At 46.0% G+C, this 21,200-nt stretch overlaps 1 protein-coding gene and 1 pseudogene across 2 annotated transcripts in view; one reads left to right on the forward strand and one right to left on the reverse strand.

The window, feature by feature from the left end:
• Nucleotides 1-1,129: 1,129 nt before the first annotated feature.
• mms22l (MMS22-like, DNA repair protein) overlaps nucleotides 1,130-21,200 on the reverse strand; it is a 33,123-nt gene continuing 13,052 nt past the window's right edge. The window contains exons 14-26 of the mRNA XM_083635337.1: nucleotides 19,689-19,905; nucleotides 19,110-19,399; nucleotides 12,668-12,849; nucleotides 11,848-11,998; nucleotides 10,484-10,623; nucleotides 8,055-8,197; nucleotides 7,285-7,438; nucleotides 6,811-6,956; nucleotides 4,732-4,943; nucleotides 3,739-3,905; nucleotides 2,154-2,250; nucleotides 1,726-1,893; nucleotides 1,130-1,565 (exon numbers count right to left, since the gene is read on the reverse strand). Coding sequence (XP_083491463.1) covers nucleotides 1,490-1,565; nucleotides 1,726-1,893; nucleotides 2,154-2,250; nucleotides 3,739-3,905; nucleotides 4,732-4,943; nucleotides 6,811-6,956; nucleotides 7,285-7,438; nucleotides 8,055-8,197; nucleotides 10,484-10,623; nucleotides 11,848-11,998; nucleotides 12,668-12,849; nucleotides 19,110-19,399; nucleotides 19,689-19,905 — 2,143 coding nt within the window. The 3' untranslated portion in view covers nucleotides 1,130-1,489. The remainder of the gene's footprint in view (nucleotides 1,566-1,725; nucleotides 1,894-2,153; nucleotides 2,251-3,738; nucleotides 3,906-4,731; nucleotides 4,944-6,810; nucleotides 6,957-7,284; nucleotides 7,439-8,054; nucleotides 8,198-10,483; nucleotides 10,624-11,847; nucleotides 11,999-12,667; nucleotides 12,850-19,109; nucleotides 19,400-19,688; nucleotides 19,906-21,200) is intronic.
• On the forward strand, nucleotides 8,614-9,680 carry LOC310785065 (methionine-R-sulfoxide reductase B1-A pseudogene; annotated as a pseudogene). The gene is made up of 2 exons: nucleotides 8,614-8,633; nucleotides 9,340-9,680. The product of its transcript is annotated as a methionine-R-sulfoxide reductase B1-A pseudogene (transcript).

The following is a 21,200-nucleotide window of genomic DNA, read 5'->3' on the forward strand; positions in this document are numbered from 1 at the left end:
ACTTTACTTTGTCCAGAGAAAAGGTGATCCCTGATCTGCCCTTCTTTTACCGCAAAACAGTGTATGGAAGAATACATAGACAGTAGACACTTCATCTTTGCAGAATAAAGAGATCCCATATAAATAACATCACACCCTGTTATGTATTGTTTGGGGTATATTACTAAGCTACGACTGTGGGAAGATGAGGAGTGACAAGTCTTCCCTTAGAATTATTCATAAGCAATAGATAATTGAACACTAATTTAAGGCATCACCTCTACTATCCTCTTTTGCATGAATTCTCCACCACTTCCAATACTGTTGGTGAAAAGGAATACAGTATACAGCAGAAAGCGCCAATGAACAGATGAGATGAGACTAGAATATGACCAACAATGACAGAAAATGGGACTTGGTGATTGTGGGAGACAGGAGTGAGACTTGATGTGATTACAATGAGGTGGTGCAAAAAAAAGGGGGGAAGAAATCCACATTGCAAGAGATGAATAGAACAAACTGTACGCTCTCTTTGACTCACTTTTGTTCCTACTGAACTCTTTGGGCTCGCCCACGACGGTCATCAAATCTGTAACTCATAGTGCCAACTGATTAGAGACAGATCCAGCACCTCATGGTAAAAACACAAATACTCTTTATAGTCTTTATTTCTATGCCCATATAACTCATTTCTCTCACTATAACTGAAATGAAAAAGGTAGTGAGACCAATATAAGTCCATTCATATTTATTTTCACATCTTATTTCAACAATAATGCATTTGTACAAATCCAAATTGTACTCCCTCTACAATATGTACAATAGATACATCCTAGTGATACTGGGCTTATGGTCTATGATTTGAGGAACATTCAAAGCTCAGTAAATGCAACTGATGAGGCATTTTGAAACAATGTTGATACATGTACACATGTTCGTATGTATACTGTGACTTACCAACATACTACAATAGTTTAGAGAGCTAATGAAATCTACTAAACTATCATTTGTAATACCATGTAGACAGCATGGCAATGTCCATGTTTGATGGCCATCCAAAGTTAGAATTTTGCTCTGCTATTTTCTAAAAAGGAAAAGAAAAAAGAAAAGGTCGGTATGGCTGACACTGCATAACCTGAACCATGTGGGAACGTGCTCAGGAAACCTTTGAAAGGGGCAGGGACTTTCAAAAAGCTACTTGGCAGGTGATTGGATGAACCATCTGTCGATCACATCTATCTCACAGGTTTGCTTCTTGCTGTCGTCACAAGTAAAGCCAGCCCATAGCTGCCTCTGGATGCTGATTGGTGTGAACCACTGGTGGTTCTGATTCAAACCAATAGATTGGAGCTCGGCTAAATGGATTTGTTGTGTGATCGTGATCTCGTGATTTTGCACGCATCCCAGTGGCCATGCAAGGTTAGACACGACATTCTGTGAGCTGAATCCAGGTCCTGTCCGTCTTAGGTTCTTTATGTCTTGTTCTTATACCAAATTAATTGTTTTGTTTTTAGTCCGCTTCTAGACAGATTATCTCTGCCTGGCCACTCTCCCCAAGGAGGTCCAGCAACTTCCTGTATGCACTCCTGTCACACAAAGAGATTGAGTAGTGACATTATTAGTCTCATACAGCAACAGAATACGCCTATTTCAGGGGGCAACAAGTGCTTCTAGTGTGTACAGTTTTGGTAAATAAATACTGTCCACGTGGCGTGCAGTGTGCATGTGCTTGTGCATACTACTCACCTCAAGGCAGCGTTCTTGCCCAGTCCTCTCTTGTGTTCAGTGTTTCTCAGACTGAGAGACAGGCTGGGAATGAGAGTCTGAACCACAGGGGAATCTAAAATGGCCACTGTCTGCAGGACGCTGTACACCTGTCTGTCATACATGCCCTCATTCTCCTCCACAAATGACCTGCGAGCACATGGGGCAACATACAAAAGAACATGACATGAAGCATAAGATAGGCTTTTACTGTAAATGACAAGTGTACTCAGAGAGCGCACATCTATTATATTGATCTATTGTACAGTAAAATACACTCCAAAGGTAGGCCTATATGTGGATGCGGTATGATAGAACCTAGACTACTCCTAGAAACAAAATGTTTTTAACAACACGAGACAGCTGTAATACAGGTGCAGATATTTTTTCCTACTGTTATTGTCAATTACCGTAGGACAGCGGTCATCTGGTCACATGGTCCGTCTGTAGATGCAGCAGCACATCGCTCCACCACAAGCTGCAGGGCATCTGTGCTCGTCTTCCTCACTGTAGAAAAGACTGACACCATTAGACAGCGCCTCTATGATTACTGCAAACAAAAACTTGATTGTCAAAATGTGCTCTTTTCTGTATTATTTGCCCCACAGTGTGAAGATTGATGAAAATTGTAAACATCAACTTGATGTAAGTACTGTGATTATAGTGCCTATTGTGTTGAACTTGAAGTGAAGCTGGAAAAATCACAGCCCTAGTTTATTTTTTATTTAGAACAACTTTAAAAAGTAAAAATTGCAAGCTCTTGCAATATTTTCTGGGACTGTTAAATCTCCATAACCTGGTGTCCGGGTAGTGTAGCGGTAGACTCCCTGCCTACCAACACGAGGGTCGCACCCCCGTGTTACCTCAGGCTTGGTCCATACAGGCATGATTGGCTGTGTCTGCGGGTGGAAAACTGGATTGAGGGTATGTGTCCTGGTCACTGCACTAGCGCCTCCTCTGACTGGACGGGGCGCCTGTTCGGGGCGGAAGGGAACTGGTGGGAATAGCGTGGTGCTCCCACAAAATCAGAAAAGAAAGAAAATCTCCATAACCTGACACTGCCAGATGGATGGTTTTGTTTAACTTGATCTCAAGATCTCACGAGAATCCAGCTGGCTTACAAGGTTAAAAACTCCACCTCCCACCGAAAAAAAAATATATATAAATAAAGAAATATAAGTAAATCTTGCAGTCTAAAGGGGGGGAATCCAGAATAAACTGGCAAGTATTGTAGACATATGCACAGGAATAGCATTAATTCATTACTCATTAGGCAAGTCAAATACACCCACAGACATGGAAACACACCAAATCATCACCACATTACAGACAGGGATAAGATAAGATAAGATCTACATCCAAACTTAAACTAGAACGACCGCACCGTGGACATATGCCTCTGCCAACAAGTCAGCACTCAGCAGTCGACATGCGTGTCTGTCCAGACTTTGACGTTTGAGCCAAATGTGAAAATTGGATGAAATTCCGTCAAGGCATTCCTGAGATATCGCGTTAACGAGCGGTTGTGAGGTCACAGTGACCTTGAACTTTGACCACCAAAATCTAATCAGTTCATCCTTGAGTCCAAGTGGACGTTTGAGCCAAATTGGAAGAAATTCCAACAAGCCGCTCTTGAGATATCGCGTTAACGAACTTGGGAATGGCGTTCGTGAGGTCACAGTGACCTTGACATTTGACCACCAAATCTAATCAGTTCATCCTTGAGTCGAAGTCGATGTTTGAGGCAAATTTGATGAAATTCCGTCAAGGCGTTCCTCAGATATCACGTTAACGAACATCAGACGGACGTACATACAGACAACCCGAATCCATAATGCCTCGGGCCAGTGGAGGCATAAAAACACTTAAACATTCAGTGAGATAAACACTTAGACCTGAATTAGAGGATTTGGTCAGGATGTGGAAAAAGTAGAATGTACAAACTTCATAGTGTTTTGTATGTTTCTGGGTATGTGTGCATGAGCATGGTCTTACCTTGTGGCTCATTGACCAGCATCAGACAGCGCAGCAGGGAGGGGAGGGGCAGAGTGAGGAGCAGGGGGTCTGGGTCGCCGTTTCGTCTGAGGAGCTCCAATAGGAACATCAGGACGGATGCGAGGCGGGGTGGAGGGGCGTGGCCTTTGAACTGCAAGAAGCTCTCGCTGTGAAAGCAGAGGAAGAGATTTCTCAGAAGCTTAGATCTCTATTTACAGATGCAAAACTATCATATTTACTTTATGACAATATTTTATTTAGGTTATGATACATTATACTAGAGCAGGGGTGGCCAATCTACAACCCGCGGGCCAACTGCGGCTCGCTGCCCGTTTTTAAGTGGTCCACCATGAATTAAGCAAAAAAAAAAAAAAAAAAAAAATTGCTAAAAACGTTTTTCCATTTTAAAGTTTAAAACGGAAAACGAAAACGGGGGAAAAAACGGAAAAACAAAAAAAAATGAAAAACAAAAACAAAAAAACTGATTCCCCCCATTTCGGTTTTTCAATTTAAAACCATTGAAAATGGGTTATACTTGAGTACCCTGACCTGGTCTATTTATTTTTAAACATTTTTAATACTGAATGAATGTTTAATACTAATGTTATGTTAAATTATCTCTGTCTTAACCTGTTGGCACAGGAAAAGAAAATTTGAAAACGTACAGAAATACCCATTGTAATAGGTGAGCACATCAATAAACTGTGTGTCATACAGTATATTTATTTAGGTAGAAATTAAATCTGGTCAAAAAAAATTGCCGCAAAAACTGCCGCGCTTATTGTTTGGCCCGCGACTCCTTATATTTTTCTGTGTGCGGGCGACAACCAAAAAAGCTTGGCCACCCCTGTGGTAGAGATTCATTTTAATGTCAACAATAAACATACCGTAATCAAGCCTAATCATATGTAGACACAATCTGGATACGAGAGACAAGTTAATACCAGGTGGAAAGTGAGTGAGAGGTAAACCACCCCTGCACTAGAGACCTACCAGAGGACCTGCAGGATGGTCCTCCTCAGCGCTGCCCCCCGGAGGCTGGGGCTGGCCTCACAGGCACTCAGAAGCACCGGGTGGTTGGCTATGGCACCAGTGAAAGGCGTAGCAGGCAAGAAATGGTCCAGATATCTGCTGATGACAGAGCGGAGCTGCTTCTTCAGGTAGGCGCCCTGAGACTGAGACACACTGGAAGCCACTGACAGACCCTGGAGGAGAAGAAAGAGTTAACATTGGAAACACTCCAACACAGAACTAACAGATGAGTGGGTGGGTTTTTAAATGAGGCTTCACTTCTGTATCACAACATACAAAACGTGTGCATCAAGCCTGCTGCATGGCCTGACTGTCCACATTAAGTAAAAGTGTTCATGTGTGTGTTAAGCTGCTTATCTCCTTGTAAGAACCAAATACCCAATACGATTACAAAGAGGAAATGAGGAAAATCCTCAGAAGTACCGTAAATTCCGGACTATAAGGCGCACCGGTGTATAAGCCGCACCTTCAAAGTTGACTATTTTTTTCTTATATAAGCCGCACCGGACTATAAGCCGCGGGTGTTTTAATGGTATTTTTTGTTTTTTTTACAGTGCACACAGTGTCCGCGGTGTGGTGAAAAGAGGGCAAGAGAGGAAATTAAAACAGAAGTGGATTTATAGTTAGAAAGAGTGCTAAAGAAGAGAGAATTCCGTTTTTTATTTTTTTATTTTAGTTACTCACAGTACTATTGACCAGTCCAACTCAAAAGATATTCGGCAGTTTCACTTTGAGCTCTTGTTCCGCCGCTGTCCATCAATGGTTATGACGAGTCTCGCTGGGTACAGTACGCCAAAGCGATATCCATTGACTTTAACCTTTTCGATGATGCTGTTGTATGTTGCGCGTTTCTGTTGCACCAACGCGGAGAGGTCCTGCCGGACGAAAAAGCGCGTACCCTCCCAGGTGAGGGGCTTCTTCCCCGCAGCCTGGAGGATGAGTTGACGGTCGGGCCAGCGGAGTAGGCAGATGAAGATGGCCCTCGGTGGCAGGCCGGGGTCTGGACGTGGCCGAGGCGCCCGGTGTGCCCTGTCCACCTCTGGTGGTTTCTCGCCTTCCTTCAGGTCCAGGATGTAACACAGGATTTTGCCACGAAAGCGTCCATGTCACCAATCTCAGCTCCCTCTTTTACATTGATCAGGCGAATGTTATTTCTTTTACTCCTGCTGATTAAGTCATCAACCTGCGTGTGCAGCGTTTCGATGTTTTTGCATTTTATCCACTTTCGGACTCACTGTGTTGTTTTTGTCCTCCAGTGCGCTGATGCGCTTTTCCGCATTAGAAACTCTGTTCACGGTTGCATTATTTTCTTTAGTGAGTGAGTGGATGGACTTCTGCACGTTTTCAAACTTGTTTTCAAGCTGCTCAAACCTCTGAGCGATGTCGGACTTAATCGATAGTGTTTCACGGAGTAAAAGTTTAGCCCAAGCCGTGTATCTCCAGCCTCCAGCAGGTGAGTCATTTCCTCATTCATGGCAGTGATTGCTTCGTCTTTTTCTTTCTGCTTACCTGTGTTGTGTTATGTTATGTTATGTTATGTTGTTAAAAGAGGGCAAGAGAGGAAATTAAAACAGAAGTGGATTTATAGTTAGAAAGAGTGCTAAAAAAGAGAGATTTTTTTTTTTTTTTGGGGAAAAAATCCATAGATAAGCCGCACCGTTATATAAGCCGCAGGGGCCAAAAAAGGCCAAAAAACGGAAAAAAAGCCGCGGCTTATAGTCCGGAATTTACGGTAGTAAGAAAGGGATATCTTAAATTGGGCCTTTTTAAATAGATTTTTTATGCCATTTTGACTTTACTAACAGTTTACAATGGAGAGAAAGAGAGGGAATATATCAGAGGGAGGCAGGGCGGTGACGTGACAAAGGTCCAAGATTAAATTTGAAACCAGGATATCTGTGTGTGTCTTTGCCATGATTAAGACATTGACAATGTCTATTTAGGTTTATGGACTACAGTTAGGAACATAACGACTGAATTCTGATGATACAAATTCAAAACTCAATCATTCAAGACGTGTGTTTGTGTGTCAGACCTAACCTGTAGATAAAGAGGCAGGCTGTCCCTGAGTGCTTTGTCCTGCTGTGTGAGGTTGTGCGGAAGCAGCAGCCCATCCACAATGCGCAATAGCAGCTGCTGGGCTTTAGAAGTGGCCAGCAGGGGGCTCCAGTGCTTCACTATGCAGCCTGGAACACAGTAAAAACATGAAGGCAACCACAGTCTCAGTTACACCACTATAGATGATCCCTTACTCCTACAGTATCTGTAACCTGGACCACAGTAAATACACAAAAACACCACTATACAACAACATACCATATTTTACCATATTGGTTAAAATTCTTTCATATTAGAGCAAATGATCGGAAGCTACTGGAAGCATCTAAGAATAGCAGTGTTAATATAAGTACTATAATATAAATAGTTTGATTATTTTCATACAGAACTGTCCTGTCATTTAAGCTCAGTACTCCCGGAGCGTTGTGTAAAGTGTTTGGCCCTGCCTGTACCTACCAACAGCCCAATAGGCAAGCTGTATGCCCTCGTGGTTCTTGGAGACCAGGGCGGGTTTAATGTGTTTCATGACATCTCCGATGTAGTCCAGAGCTCTGGTCACCATGGCTGAACGCTCAGACAAAAGCAGCCCACTGTATACGCTGCCTACAGCCTGAACACAGAGGGAACCAGGGGGAGTAAGAAGCAGGAGTTGTAAAGAGGTACAGAAAGAAAAAGGACAGCGAAATTGAGAAAGAGAAAAAGAAAAAAGAGGAGCGAGAAGGTGAGGGAGAGATGGAAAGGAGAGAGGTGAAAGAGAAAGAAAGACAATGTATGAGAAAGCAGATAAGGATATGCATTTGCCAACATTTGCATGTAAATGCAAGCTGCCATCCCAGTATTTGAAGTAGATACCACTACTGTCACTGGGACTTCCCAGTAACCAGATATGACTATTGACTAACGTTAATACACTCTGAAAACATCACATGTAGTGCACAATTATGGGATACATTTGATGCAGCTGAGTAGGTCTTAAAGCACATGCACACATGTAGGAAAATAGGACATCCTAGGGAAGTAGGAATGTAAATCATAATGATGTCCTGCAAAAACTAAGTTTTCTTCTATAGCTGACTGCAGGCATCATCTCCCACATGTATAATATTTCATGATACATTAAAGCCAGGCTAATGTACTGTCAAATTTAAAAAATACATGGAGATGTAAGATTTTGCTGCGGATACCACTGATGTATCGGCAGTTTGTTACCTGTAAGCATCTGTTACCTTAACAAAAATCTCCAGGGCTGAACTGGACTCTAGCCTGGTGGCTGTGGGCTGGAGGCCGGCTCTCTGCAGCAGGCTGTCCACCTCCGGAAGCCTCAGCACCAGCCGGGTCAGTTCACACAGCTGCTCGTCCACAGCCCGGCCTGGCAACAATGCAGGTACAAACACTTACAAATGGAACATTTATTTTCCCTCAGGTTTATCAAACGTTTTGTCTGAATAAATGCCTCTCAAAATTTCACGATATTCCAGACATTCCATGACCAGTGGGAACTAGGGGTTTCACAGACTAGTCGAATATCAAAACCACTGCATCAGTCAACTAATCGTTCATCTGTGCTTTTAGGAATAAACAATACTAGAAATTGTAGAGTGGAGATGATGATGACTCTGGAGATGATGCACCATGGGTGCAGTTATGGAAATGTTTGGATGAGTACAGGATTACAGGCAGCTCCTTATCGACAATGTTGTCTGTTATTGCCTCCTCATCACCTTCAATAAGTACTTTCATGCTGCCAGCTCGCTTTCCCCTGGAGAAGGCTGTGTAGAGCTGGCCATGAGCAAACACTGGCCGAGGTAGGTAGATGCCAACTCGTTCATTCTCTTTCCCTTGACCTTTGTTGATGGTAACTGAGAAAGACGGATTCTGATTGAGAACTGCCGTCTGACAAAGGTGAAGGGAAGCTAATCATTTCTGTCATGGTGAGGAAGATCCTTTCACATTGTTTGTCCCTACAGAAATCTCACATTCAACCACCTTGTCCATCATCTACACCACCACCATCCGGGTACCATTCTTGAGAGTATGCTCAGGACCTGCTTGTAGGTTCCTAAGCAACTCTGGGTCACGGTGGCACAGTGGTAGCGCTGTCGCCTCACAGCTAGAAGGTCCTGGGTTTGATTCCCGCCTGGGATGCTGTGGGAGCTGAGGGTGTCTCCCCTCCATGTCTTCAGTGCCTATGGCCCAAGCTGGGTTATCTCCTCAAAAGGGCCTTTCTGTGTGGAGTTTGCATGTTCTCCCTGTGCTCCCATAGGGTTCCTCCATACAACATCGGTATGGACCTCCACTAAAAAGATTGTGATCTGACCAGGGACGACAACGTTTGAAGATGGTCCCCGGGTGCTGTACACAAGAAAGCTGCCCACTGCTCCTGGCCTGCCCACCAGTGCAAGATTAAGAAAGATAAGATTAGGCTGATGTCCCTCGAGCAATTATGATGTCACTCAAGCAATTGTGATGGCTGCTGTGTGTTATTGAACATAGGTTGGAATAGCTCTGTAGTGAGAGCAGTCATGTCGCTTTTTCCTTCTCCGGCGGAGAGGTCTTTAAAGACAACTTCAAACCAGGGTTTTATGCATGTGCCAAGTGTGATCACCAGCTGTTCTCCAGCAGGTCCAAGTAAGAGCACTCGTCTCCTTGGCCGGCCTTCAGAGACCGTCCTGGAGGACAGTGTGTCCAAACACAAGGAGAGACCTGGGGCTTATAAGGTGCGTTGTGGGAAGTGTGGAAATGGACTAGGCCATGAGTTTGTGAATGATGGCCCAGCCAAAGGACTTTCTTGCTTCTGAATATTCAGCAGCTCACTGAAGTTCATCCCTAAAGATAAGGTTGATGGACAGTAAGATGAGCTGTGGGAGGGAAGGGCCAGTAGAGCTGTAGATACAGTAGTTCTCTGTGCTGCTGAAGGTGCAGGCAGTGGATGATGTGTTCTGGGACAAAGCCCAACCTGGGACCTCCAGGGCTAATCCATGCTCCATGCTAATCTGCTAGCGAGCTGTCTGGCGAAACTTCTTCTGCTTATTCGAATGGCTTTCCTGCAGACTAGATGCCTTGCGGCACATTGCTGCCTCTACTGTCTGGTCGGAAGTATTACTGTTCTTATTTATCTGATGTGTTTATCGTCTATTAAACTCGGAATGGGACAATCATTTAGAAAACGGAGGACATGAGAGCATGAAAAAGACTTGAAATTGTTTATTCAGACCATAAACTAATTTGCAAACTGTTTATTTAAGACATAGACTGATAGAAAAGTTGATTCGTTTTCCATTGACTTGCATGTACTTTGATTGTGCAGTACCCACGTCGCCCCCCCACTGGCCATTCGAAAGAATGCATTTTCCGGGTTGGCTTCAAACAGAGCGAGGCTGAATTGGGCAATGGCTATTTCACATACTCCCAAGTTAGTTAACCCTTTTTTGAGAACCTTTTGATGAGAGTTGATCATTTTTATTGGGTGAATATATATATATATATATATATCATCATGATATATATCCCATGACTATTTGACTAGCCTTTGGGAGTAGTCGATGACTACTAAAATTCAGTAGTTATGAATGCCCTAGTGGGAGCCCTGCCTGGTGTACAGTGGGTTCTTTTATTATTGCATTGCGAAGTGCACTTGTACATTTAGTAGTATTACCTGCTCTTCTGTCGGACCCATCTGGGTTCTTGTGAAGGTGCTGCTGCAGAACACAGCGGAACCAGGCCTTCACCGACAGGGACTGGGCCGAGCCCGACACAGCAACACCAGAACCACTACTCAGGGATGACACCAGGTCACTGGGAAAGAGATAATCAAGGAATACAAATAAAGTGTGTAATAAGTAATACTGGGTTTTTATGTTCTTTAATGTTATAGGAACCAAACACAAAGAGTGAGAGCTGCATGTTCCTGATACAGAGGACAGAGTTCACTTTTTTCTCTCTTCTTAGGTGGCGTCCACACCCAAAGCGCTTTTTTCAGTTAGAACGCTATGAAAATAATATTGAGAGCGATTCCATCGTGCACAAAACAGCGCAGAGCGGTTTTTTTTGCGCTTCGCTTTGTTTTCCCCTGCAGTCGCGCGCAGTACAGATTAGGACACAACGAATACATGGACGGTAGCCAGCTGGTTTTGTCTGTTTGATGTTGTTCAGTGACAACATGAAAGCCAGATTATTGCCAATTCTGGCAGCAGCGGAGGTTGAGGATCCCTCTGGGAGGAGAAAATGTAGGAGCAGTGAAAAGACGAGCAGCGCGCTTTTCTTCCAAATGTTCAACTTTTTCAGCTTAAAAACGCCCAAAGCGCTCCGCCAAAAAAACGAGACGCCACCAGCGTTTAAACGCCAGGTGCGTTCCTTGAAAGAGGAGCACGTTTAGCGCGTCCTTACATAGAGAATGAATTGCAGAAAGGTGCCGGCAGCTCCAAAAACGCTTTTGGTGTGAATGTCCCCTTACTGAAACTTTTCTTGTAATAACAATAATTACAAAATCTTTCTTTTGTAATATTTTTTTTTAGAAATAAATGTATGGTAATTGACATCTACTTGTCTTGGAAAACTAATATGCTCCTTCCATTTCCATTGCTTCTGGGTGGGAGTCAACTCAATTTCTATATGGCGATGAAATATTGCTGTCTCTGAATATGAGAAGATGATGGTTGAGGGTGAAAATTTGCAGCCAAGGTAACATTACATTTATACATTAATAAAACTTTTACTTTGTTTTTAAGATTGTTTGGGGTTGCTTTTGCCCATTATTCGAGAAAGTACAGAGAGAGAGAGAGAGAGGAAAGATTGAGAAGAAGAGGGGGATGACATGCAAGAAAGTTCCTGGGCCGGATTTGGATCCAGGATGTTGCATTTAAATGGTATGTGTCTAATGAGCCACCAGGATGCTCCTTACTTTGTTTTTCAATTATATAAACCCCAACTAACATGTTTTTGTTTCTTTTACATTCTGTGTTTTTGTGAGGAAAAATTCCTGGTGGATCATGCAAAACCTCTTAGGCCATAGAGGTCTACCTGTTCTGGAGCAGGTGGGGGAGGTAACGAGTCACCAGGAATGGGTGGACCATGTCGTCCCAGCCAAAGCATTGCATGATGGACTGGATGGGGTTGGGCTGGAGGTCCTGGGGGGCAGAGCTGGGCAGATCAAAAGCCAACAGGGTGAAACCTGAGAAGGATGAAATCAGCACAGTGTAGACTGAATTAGTAGCGAGTCGAGACATCCAAGAGTCAAGTGTAATGTACAAAACTTTCCTTGTGTCCTTGATTGTTCCTGCAGCGCTCCACCTTTCTTTCCCATGCTTCCTGAATCTTTACAAGCCTAAGTGATCCTTTCTTCCTCCCTCCCGCTGGCTTAAGCCAACGTTCTCTCACCACCATTTCTCCCTCCTGCTGCCCCCTTCAGATTCTCTCCCTTCATCGCAAAGTCCCATTCTCTGCTTTTATCCTATTCTATCCGCCTTTCTCTCTTTGAGCAAGCCTCACCCTCTTTCATTTGACCTACTCTGACACCTCTACACTTTCTCTGTCTAACTAACTTGAACTAGCTGTTAGCTTTGAGTGTGCCATGGTTTAAATGCCGGTTCACAGGCTTTTCCACCCTGCCAATTACTGTATACATTTTATGGGAAGTATTGAATAAAAAAAATGTTGGCATGAAAACAATTGAAAATATTGAATACTGGCAAAAACATATTGGCTAATGGCAGCTTCAAAGCCAAAATAACCTATATCAAACCCTTGTCCAAGTCTCTTTCCTTCTTTTCCTTCTCTCCTTCCACCCTCTTTCTCTCCATCAGCCAGTCTCCTTTCATTCCTCCCAGTGTGTGTCGCTGACCTGCAGCAGCGTCGGCCAGCTGTGGCGGGGGAGTTTGGGAGAGGCGTAGTCTGCAGAGAAAGGGGAAGAAGTGCGCCCAGAGTGCTGCCGCTACCGCTAGGTGGCGCTCTTTCACCACACTGGTGTTAGCAGGTGCCCAGGCCGACGTGGGGGCCGACTGGACACTGCGCTGATGGACCCGTCTGAAAGAAAGACACACACACACACACACACACACACAGAAAAGGAAAGCAGATAAACTAATTTATCCAACGCAAAATCCAAACATAGTATCCCCCCCCCCCCGTACAACACCCCGCACCCTCCACTTTTTCAAATCCTTTTCTCTCTTTCGCTCCTTCTTGTGTTTTCCCTCTCTTCTCTCCTGGGGGATTAGTGGGCGCGGCAGTGCGCTGCGGAGCTGGGTGGGGTGGAGGAGCTGGGTGGGGTGGAGGTGGGGAAGGAGAGAGGAGGATATGATAGGCGGAGAGTGGAGCCTAACGCTGATCCCCTGTACATAGACTATACTTTGGCTCCCGTGGCTCATCCCTGGCCCCGGCCCCAGCCAGCTACAGCAGCCCCACAGTGGCTGGCATTAACCCAGATAAGCAGCTGAAGGAGCTGTAATCTCATTTAGACTGGAGATGATCCTCCTGTCCCCCTCGTTCGCCCGGATGAGAGAGAGGGGGGGGTGGGGGTGGGGGGGGATAGAGCGAGGGAAAAGGGGGCAGGGGTGAGCACTAGCAACTCCCCCCCGCCCCCTCCCTCCTATCTTCAACCACGAACCCCAGTCTGCGCGTCTTACTAGCGCGCGCGCGCACACACACATCCACACACACCTCAGCGGTGCCTTCCCTTCCAGCAAGGTTGCATCTAATCCAGAGAGAGCTGAGACAATCGATTAGAGTCTGAATTCATTAGCCTCGTTACTACTGCGGAATGGGCCTTTCACACCCATCAACCCTCATTGTACAAGACATCGTCAGAGACCCCACTTAATCCTCCTCACTGCGGCTTCTTACAACGTGAACAAACACACACACACACACACACACACACACACACACGCACACACACACACACAGACATACATACACACACACACCATTAGGGACCCCATTTAACCCCTCCCTCAGCTGCAGTCAACACACACAAAATAAGAACACAGCATCCTAACACATCCAGACAGATAGACAGACACAAACACAGCCATACGTAACGTACTACCTGACCACTTTCTACAAAAAAACTAAAAACAAAACAACAACACTACCTTCGCCTCTCCATCCAGCTTCGTCAAAATCTATAGGCGTGATTCTATTTCCCCCCTAGATTTGAATATAAATTCTTCAAAGTAATCCAACAGTAATCACCCACACGCACACGATGACGATGAAAAGAAAGGCTCAATAGGCCCTTTTCACAGTGGCCACGTGTCGAAAAGGCAGGGTAAACACAGGTAGAAGCAAAACACTAAATGAGGGTTTCCAACTTCCAATCACGGAAGTTGGAATCCAGTGAGAGGCAGACCAGTGCTTCACAGGGAGGCTTGTACTTTTATCAAGCCAAAGGAGATAGGGATTAATTGTTTGTGGTGAAAACAGATCCAGCAGGATGTGCCCATGCCAACTGACCCCATCATCCAGAGAGACACCCCCACCCCACAGGACAGGCTCATGGGAAGGAAGAGAAGTGAGGAATGATGCCTCCGACTGGCTTCTTGCCTCAGCGCCGTGGCAAGAGTGAACGTTCAGACCCTCCTCCATCTCAGCCACTGGCAGAATAATTCTCTTAATGTGTGCAGATTCCACACGGCTCTTAATAGACATAATGACGCTAAGGCTAAAACTGCCAGGCTACATAATTACCCATTAATTGTGTCAGAGAAAACGCATGAATCACAAAGAGATACAGAGTATTGCCAGGCAGAAGAATGATGTTTAATTTGGCGGGGAGGATTGGAGAGAGAGAGAGAGCATGGTATTTTTTATTTGGTTAAATGGGTCAGTGTGGTCCAGGCCATAACACAGAGGGCCTTTGGGAGTTCTCCTCTTCTCTCGCTCCTCGGCCATTAATGTGCAAATGTGTGCCCTCCAACCCCGAGATCTGATATGGGAAGTTTGGGAATTAGCAAAGCTAACGAGATACCGTGTTATGGGAGCCAGGCCCTGAAATAAGAGAGGAGTACACTTAAGTTAGTGTTTCACCTTTGGTGTGTGTGTGTGTGTGTGTGTGTGTGTGTGTGTGCCTGCCTGCAGGTTGGAGGGGGGGGGGGGCAGATACACCAGAGAATAAAAGTAATCATACACCTACATGAATCAGTGAGAGGACTCGGTAACACTTAACTTTACAACGGCCTTATTCTAGGGTTTCAACTCATTTATTAAACTTTTGTAAGTTTGTAAGTATTGTAAAAGCGCAGCAGCAGTAACACTCTTAAGTGCTTACTCAATAGATGCATAACATAAATGAACTTACAAGGGCATAACAACTCCTGATGCATCTGCATACTGATACATGCAATACCGTAAGACTGTGCAATGTACAGTTGCCAACTCGCCATTCCTTGGTTTCAAATAAAAGGTGTGACGATAGCTCGGGCATGAATACATTTGGGCAACCAGTTTGCTACTGCCCAAGATTTTATTACAATGTGAACATACCAGGGTAAAATATATAGTATATCAAATATATTACTCATAAGCCCTTTTCCCACATGCGCTTTGTACCGCAAAATGACCGGAACGTGGTCAAATGGCTGCATGTGGGAAAGGCGCCGTGCCGGTATAAGCGCGACCCCGTCGTCGCGGCCATTTCACCAGTTTTGAGCTAGTCAGAAGAACGGTATGCCGCGATAGACAGACAGGTGAGAAAGGGGTCCAGTCATTTTCCGCTATCAGTGCACACAGTAGACAGTCCAACACCAAATACACAGCTGATTGTTCGATATTCCCCTGGCGTTGCGTACCACCAAAGGACTTTGCCAGTCGCAAACGCGCTTCCAGTGGTTTTCGCCACCGGGTGATCTTGCGTGCGGGTCGGACCAGACTCAGCACGTAATACCGGGACATGCGAAAATGACGCTTCCATTCCACGTCGTCAAAATTGTTCAGAGCATCTTCCCAAAATAAATTCCCTCCTGGTCTCTCTCGCTTCCAGACGGCTCTAGTCTCACGCAGCAGCGCAGAGGTACATAACACTGTCATGATCTGTCCCCGGTTTAGTCTATCTTCATATTCTGCGCGACACTCTCATGGGCGAGGTGTACACACGTTGCTTAATGTTCCAGCGGGCATAATCTAATCATTAGCGCACATTAAAGCAAACTGGCGAAATGATCTTGTGATAATAAGAGCAGTAGCCTATGTCAGCTTCATGTGTGTGTGTGCTGATTTTCCCCTCTCCTCTCTGCTCGCTCTCTGGCCACAGTCCGTCCTCCTCCTTCAGGGACAGCCCGACAGGGACTAAGCAACGTTGCCGACAGCCAAGGCAAGCCCGGACACATCAAATGAAGCCAGTCTGTAAAAAGTGCTTCAACGCGATGCAGGTGAACGGATAAACAAGCAAACTTATTTCACCATTCGGAGTTTTGCCGACACGTCACTCCCCACCCGCTCTGCAGTGCCGCCCCCCCCCCCCCCCCCCCCCCCCCACCCCCACATACAGGCAATTTCGCTGATAGATTCCCACATGCCAGAGGAGAGGTGTGAAGGGAAATGTCCGATATTGACTTACAGGTAATTTTCCGGTACGCATGTGGGAAAACGGCTATATACTGTATATTATGACCTTAGCATTTAATGGGCCACAACATGAATTGCAGAAAATGTCAGTACAACGCTCAGCACCATTTATCGTGGCTATTACAACTTCTTCTAAGCAGTTGCTTTAGTACTGCACTTGTACACTTAGTACTGCACTACATTATGTGTTAGGGCATTGGTTCCCAAACAGTGTACACTTAGTACTGCACTACATTATGTGTTAGGGCAGTGGTTCCCAAATGGTGTACACTTAGTACTGCACTACATTAAGTGTTGGGGCATTGGTTCCCAAACGGTGTACACTTAGTACTGCACTACATTATGTGTTAGGGCATTGGTTCCCAAACGGTGTACACTTAGTACTGCACTATATTATGTGTTAGGGCATTGGTTCCCAAACGCTGTACACTTAGTACTGCACTACATTATGTGTTAGGGCATTGGTTCCCAAACGGTGTACACTTAGTACTGCACTACATTATGTGTTAGGGCATTGGTTCCCAAACGGTGTACACTTAGTACTGCACTACATTATGTGTTGGGGCATTGGTTCCCAAATGGTGTACACTTAGTACTGCACTACATTATGTGTTGGGGCATTGGTTCCCAAACGGTGTACACTTAGTACTGCACTACATTATGTGTTGGGGCATTGGTTCCCAAATGGTGTACACTTAGTACTGCACTACATTATGTGTTGGGGCATTGGTTCCCAAACGGTGGTCCACTGGTCCGCGGGGCTCCGCCAGAGAATTGCAACAGTTTTTACATACACATTAACCCTGAGGAGGAGCCGGATTGGGCCGATTTTTGGAAATATCGCGATATTCGGGAAACATCACAATTTTTAACATTTACTTTCAGAGGCTGCAGCAGGCTCAGTCAGTTTTAAAGCCAGAGTGAAGTTTCTTGAATCATATGAAACTAGAAGACTTAATAAATGGATTTGTACAAACCATGTCATGCTAGTTTGTCAGGAAGGTAGCAGCAAAAATAACACTCCAAAGTTAGGCAAAATTTTGGCGAGGGGATTTTTTTTTTCAAAGGGGTCCTCTTTTTCACAGCCTAATGTTGGCAGGTGTGTGTGTGTGTGTGTGTGTGTCCATTTGAACCAGATAGTAGCCTTATATTGTTATTTAGTTAATCTGCTGCTATTGCATGGTTACTTACTTACTTATGGTTAAATCAGCTAATTTTATTTTATGGGGGGGGGGGGGGGGTATACGCAGTGGAAGTGGTCCCTGGGAAATTTGGTTTGGTACGTACTAGTTTGGGAATCCCTGTGTTAGGGAATAAGTACTACACTAATTACTATGTACTCATGGTTTCCAACCATGCATTGACAGGTTAATGGAGGTTTAGTTGAATAAGGCCACTGGAAAGTAAAGTGTTATTGAGGACTGTAATGGCTGGCCAGCAAGCAGGCACACAGCTTTACACAGGTCTGTAATGGCTGGCCAGCAAGCAGGCACACAGCTTTACACAGGTCTGTAATGGCTGGCCAGGAAGCAGGCACACAGCTTTTAACTGAGATGAATCTAAACTGAATGATCACACATCCTCCTCCTCCTCTCAGACTTCATAACCTTCCAGACAGTCTCACCAGACGTGGTTTTCTATCTCCTGTCGCCTCTGTTCCTGCCTCCACCTCCCCACATAAACAGACACTGTTTCAGCAGTGGCTCTCTGACCTCCGGCCGGGGTCGTTCATGTAACACACACCCGTGTCCTGCAGCTGAACCTGTCCTGATGCCCCGAGGACCACATAGTCTCTCTACACACCCATGGCCCCGCCACAGTCCCCATGGCGACAGGAGGGTGTATGAGGGTCCCTCGGGCTCGTAACTTTACTCAGGGCTCTGCCAGCACCTGGTGAGGGTGACCTGGGGGCCACCGGGCCTCCTGAGACAAACAGGGGCCTCAACGCAACACAGGGGTCTTTACAGACACTCGCTTCTGCGGGGAGCACAGTACAATCCTGCTATTGTCAGTGTCAAAAGTGAGTGAGTGGACTCTGGGTGCTGGGCTGGAGTTGGGAATAGCAGAAGTGATCATTCTCTAATGTTGCCAGTTATCACTTTTGAATAGAAGCTTAGCCTCTGATAGAAAACATCTGTCTCACAGGGCACGGGCAGGGCAGCGCTAGATTCCCTGCCTACCAACATCAGGGTCGCAGGTTCGAGCCCCGTGTTGCCTCCGGCTTGGTCGGGTGTCCAAACGGGCATAACTGGCCGTGTCTGCAAGTGGGAAGCCAGATTAAGGGTATGAGTCCTGGTCACTGCACTAGTGCCTCCTCTGGTTGGCGCCTGTTCGGGGGGAGGGGAACTGAGTGGGATAGTGTGATCCCCCCCACACACTACGTCCTGCCGGTGAAACTCCTCGCTGTCAGGTGAAAAGAAGCGGCTGGTGACTGCACATGTATGAGGAAGCATGTATATTCTACAACTCTCCCCATATTGGCAGAGGCGGTGGAGCAACGATCCGGGACACCAGGGGGAATTGGCCAAATACAATTGGGGAGAAAACGGGGGTAAATATGATTGAAAAAAGAAGATTAGAAAACATGTGTGTGTCTGTGTCTATGACAGCTGTGGGCTGGAGCGCCTGAAAGAAAGAGTGAGTGAGAGATTGAGTCAAAGTGAGAGCTCTCTCACCTGAGCTGGGACAGAGAGATTGAGTCAAAGTGAGAGCTCTCTCACCTGAGCTGGGACAGGACAATCTGCAGGAAGCCCAGGGCAGAATTAAGCTCTGACTGGCGGCATGCAGGCAGCAACCAATCAAAGCCCTCATTGAGCAGCTTTTCCTCCGATAGGCAGAGACTGGTGCTTGTCTCGAACACCTCGGCCACACCCTCCATGTATGAGCCCAGGGGGCCCCAGAGGGCCAGTCTACGAGACGCCTCCGTGGTCTTCTTGTAGAACTCCTTGGCCATCTCATTAAAGGATAAAGCCAGCCAGCTAGCCTGGGCAGCAACATCCAGACCCCTCTCCTGGAACAAAGGTTGCTTCATGTCAAAACACTTCAACTGCTGCAATTTGTCCATTAATTGTTGTATGTTCTTGCCATGTATTGTGAAAACATTTTAGAGAAGCCAGCATGAATAAAAGCAAATAAAATACAGCCCATGTAGCCTATTGCTGCAGCAGTACACATCTAGATTACCGTAAATAGAGAGACTAGTGTTGCCTTGGGAAAAACAACGCACGTTTCTTTATTTATTTTGTTACTTTCTTTCAAATAATGTTTTCTGAAGAATTCTTTCTGATTGTGAAGCATACTTGGAACAGCAACAGCAGTGACAGCTGTCCCCTCCAGACCAGGGTGCGGTGTCCAGGGGGGCAGTTAGGGGGCAGGAAGGCCAGCAGCTCACAGGCCCTGCCCGCCACGTCCTCCAGGTCCACCTGCTTGGCCACCACCAAGAACAACAGCAGGAAGTTCATGAGCCCTGCCTCTGACAGCTCCTGCATCTTCTTTGAGGAGAACTTTGAGTAGATCCTGGAAAAAGACAAGAAAGGAATAGAGGAAGAAAGAGATAAAGTAATAAAAAAAAAAGTGGGACAGGTGAAGGGGGACCAGAGGAAAAAAATGGCCAGAGGGACAGAAAGACACAGGGCAGGAAAGCGAGAAGATTGAGATTCCATTAAATTGACAATTTCTACTCTGTTCCAATAAATAGCCTGTGTCAATCTGAAGTAACGGAATGTTCAAGTTGTTCTCTTCTCTCACTTTCAATCTTTATTTTCTTCCGTAGACTCACTCTACTCTTCAGAGATGATTTGTTCTTCTGAAAACCCCCCTGACTTCAAATGCTGACTAACTGAACTCTCCACCCCCACCACACACACCACCACCTGCCTCCATCACCTTCTGAGCTCCGGGGGAGAGAGGCCAGGCTGCTTGGTCTGTGTGTGTGTGTGTGTGTGTGTGTGTGTGTGTATGTATGTGGGTGAGAGAGAGAGAGAGAGAGCGAAAAGAGAGAACCACCCAGCACGCTGTTAGCTCCTGCGGGCACCGTGGAGAAATGCCTTTAAAGATCATGTTAAATGTCAGAGACACACAGACACACAGCAGTGGGCGCCCGGTCCCTCTCTCTACAGCCAAACCAATTTACTGCAACACCAGAGAGAGATCAATAACACCACACACAACCCCACACACCCTCCTGGCTGTTTGCTCGCCCAGCAGGAAACTCAGAAGGCTTGAGAGTTCACCCCCCCCACACACACCCCATCCTCCCAACACACATGCAGCCCACACAGGTGAGTAGGGCTGCTGTTTGGGTCAAAAACACAAACCGTGAGCATCCCAAATACAAAGAAAGCAGGAGAGAGCGATGAGAACGGATCGGCGAAAGACCAGGTTAACAGCAAAAAACAGCTTAGTTAACACCCACAGAGGACTGTAAAGGGAGAAGGTGGCCAAGCATGCAGTCAGAGGGTGAGGGCGGGGAGGGAGAAGCATGCAGTCAGAGGGTGAGGGAGAAGCATGCAGTCAGAGGGTGAGGGCGAGGAGGGAGAAGCATGCAGTCAGAGGGTGAGGGAGAAGCATGCAGTCAGAGGGTGAGGGCGGGGAGGGAGAAGCATGCAGTCAGAGGGTGAGGGAGAAGCATGCAGTCAGAGGGTGAGGGCGAGGAGGGAGAAGCATGCAGTCAGAGGGTGAGGGCAGGGAGGGAGAAGCATGCAGTCAGAGGGTGAGGGCGGGGAGGGAGAAGCATGCAGTCAGAGGGTGAGGGAGAAGCATGCAGTCAGAGGGTGAGGGAGAAGCATGCAGTCAGAGGGTGAGGGAGAAGC

Source organism: Poromitra crassiceps (assembly GCF_964638095.1).
Source record: "Poromitra crassiceps genome assembly, chromosome: 1".
In the NCBI taxonomy this organism is placed as follows: Eukaryota; Metazoa; Chordata; class Actinopteri; order Beryciformes; family Melamphaidae; genus Poromitra; species Poromitra crassiceps.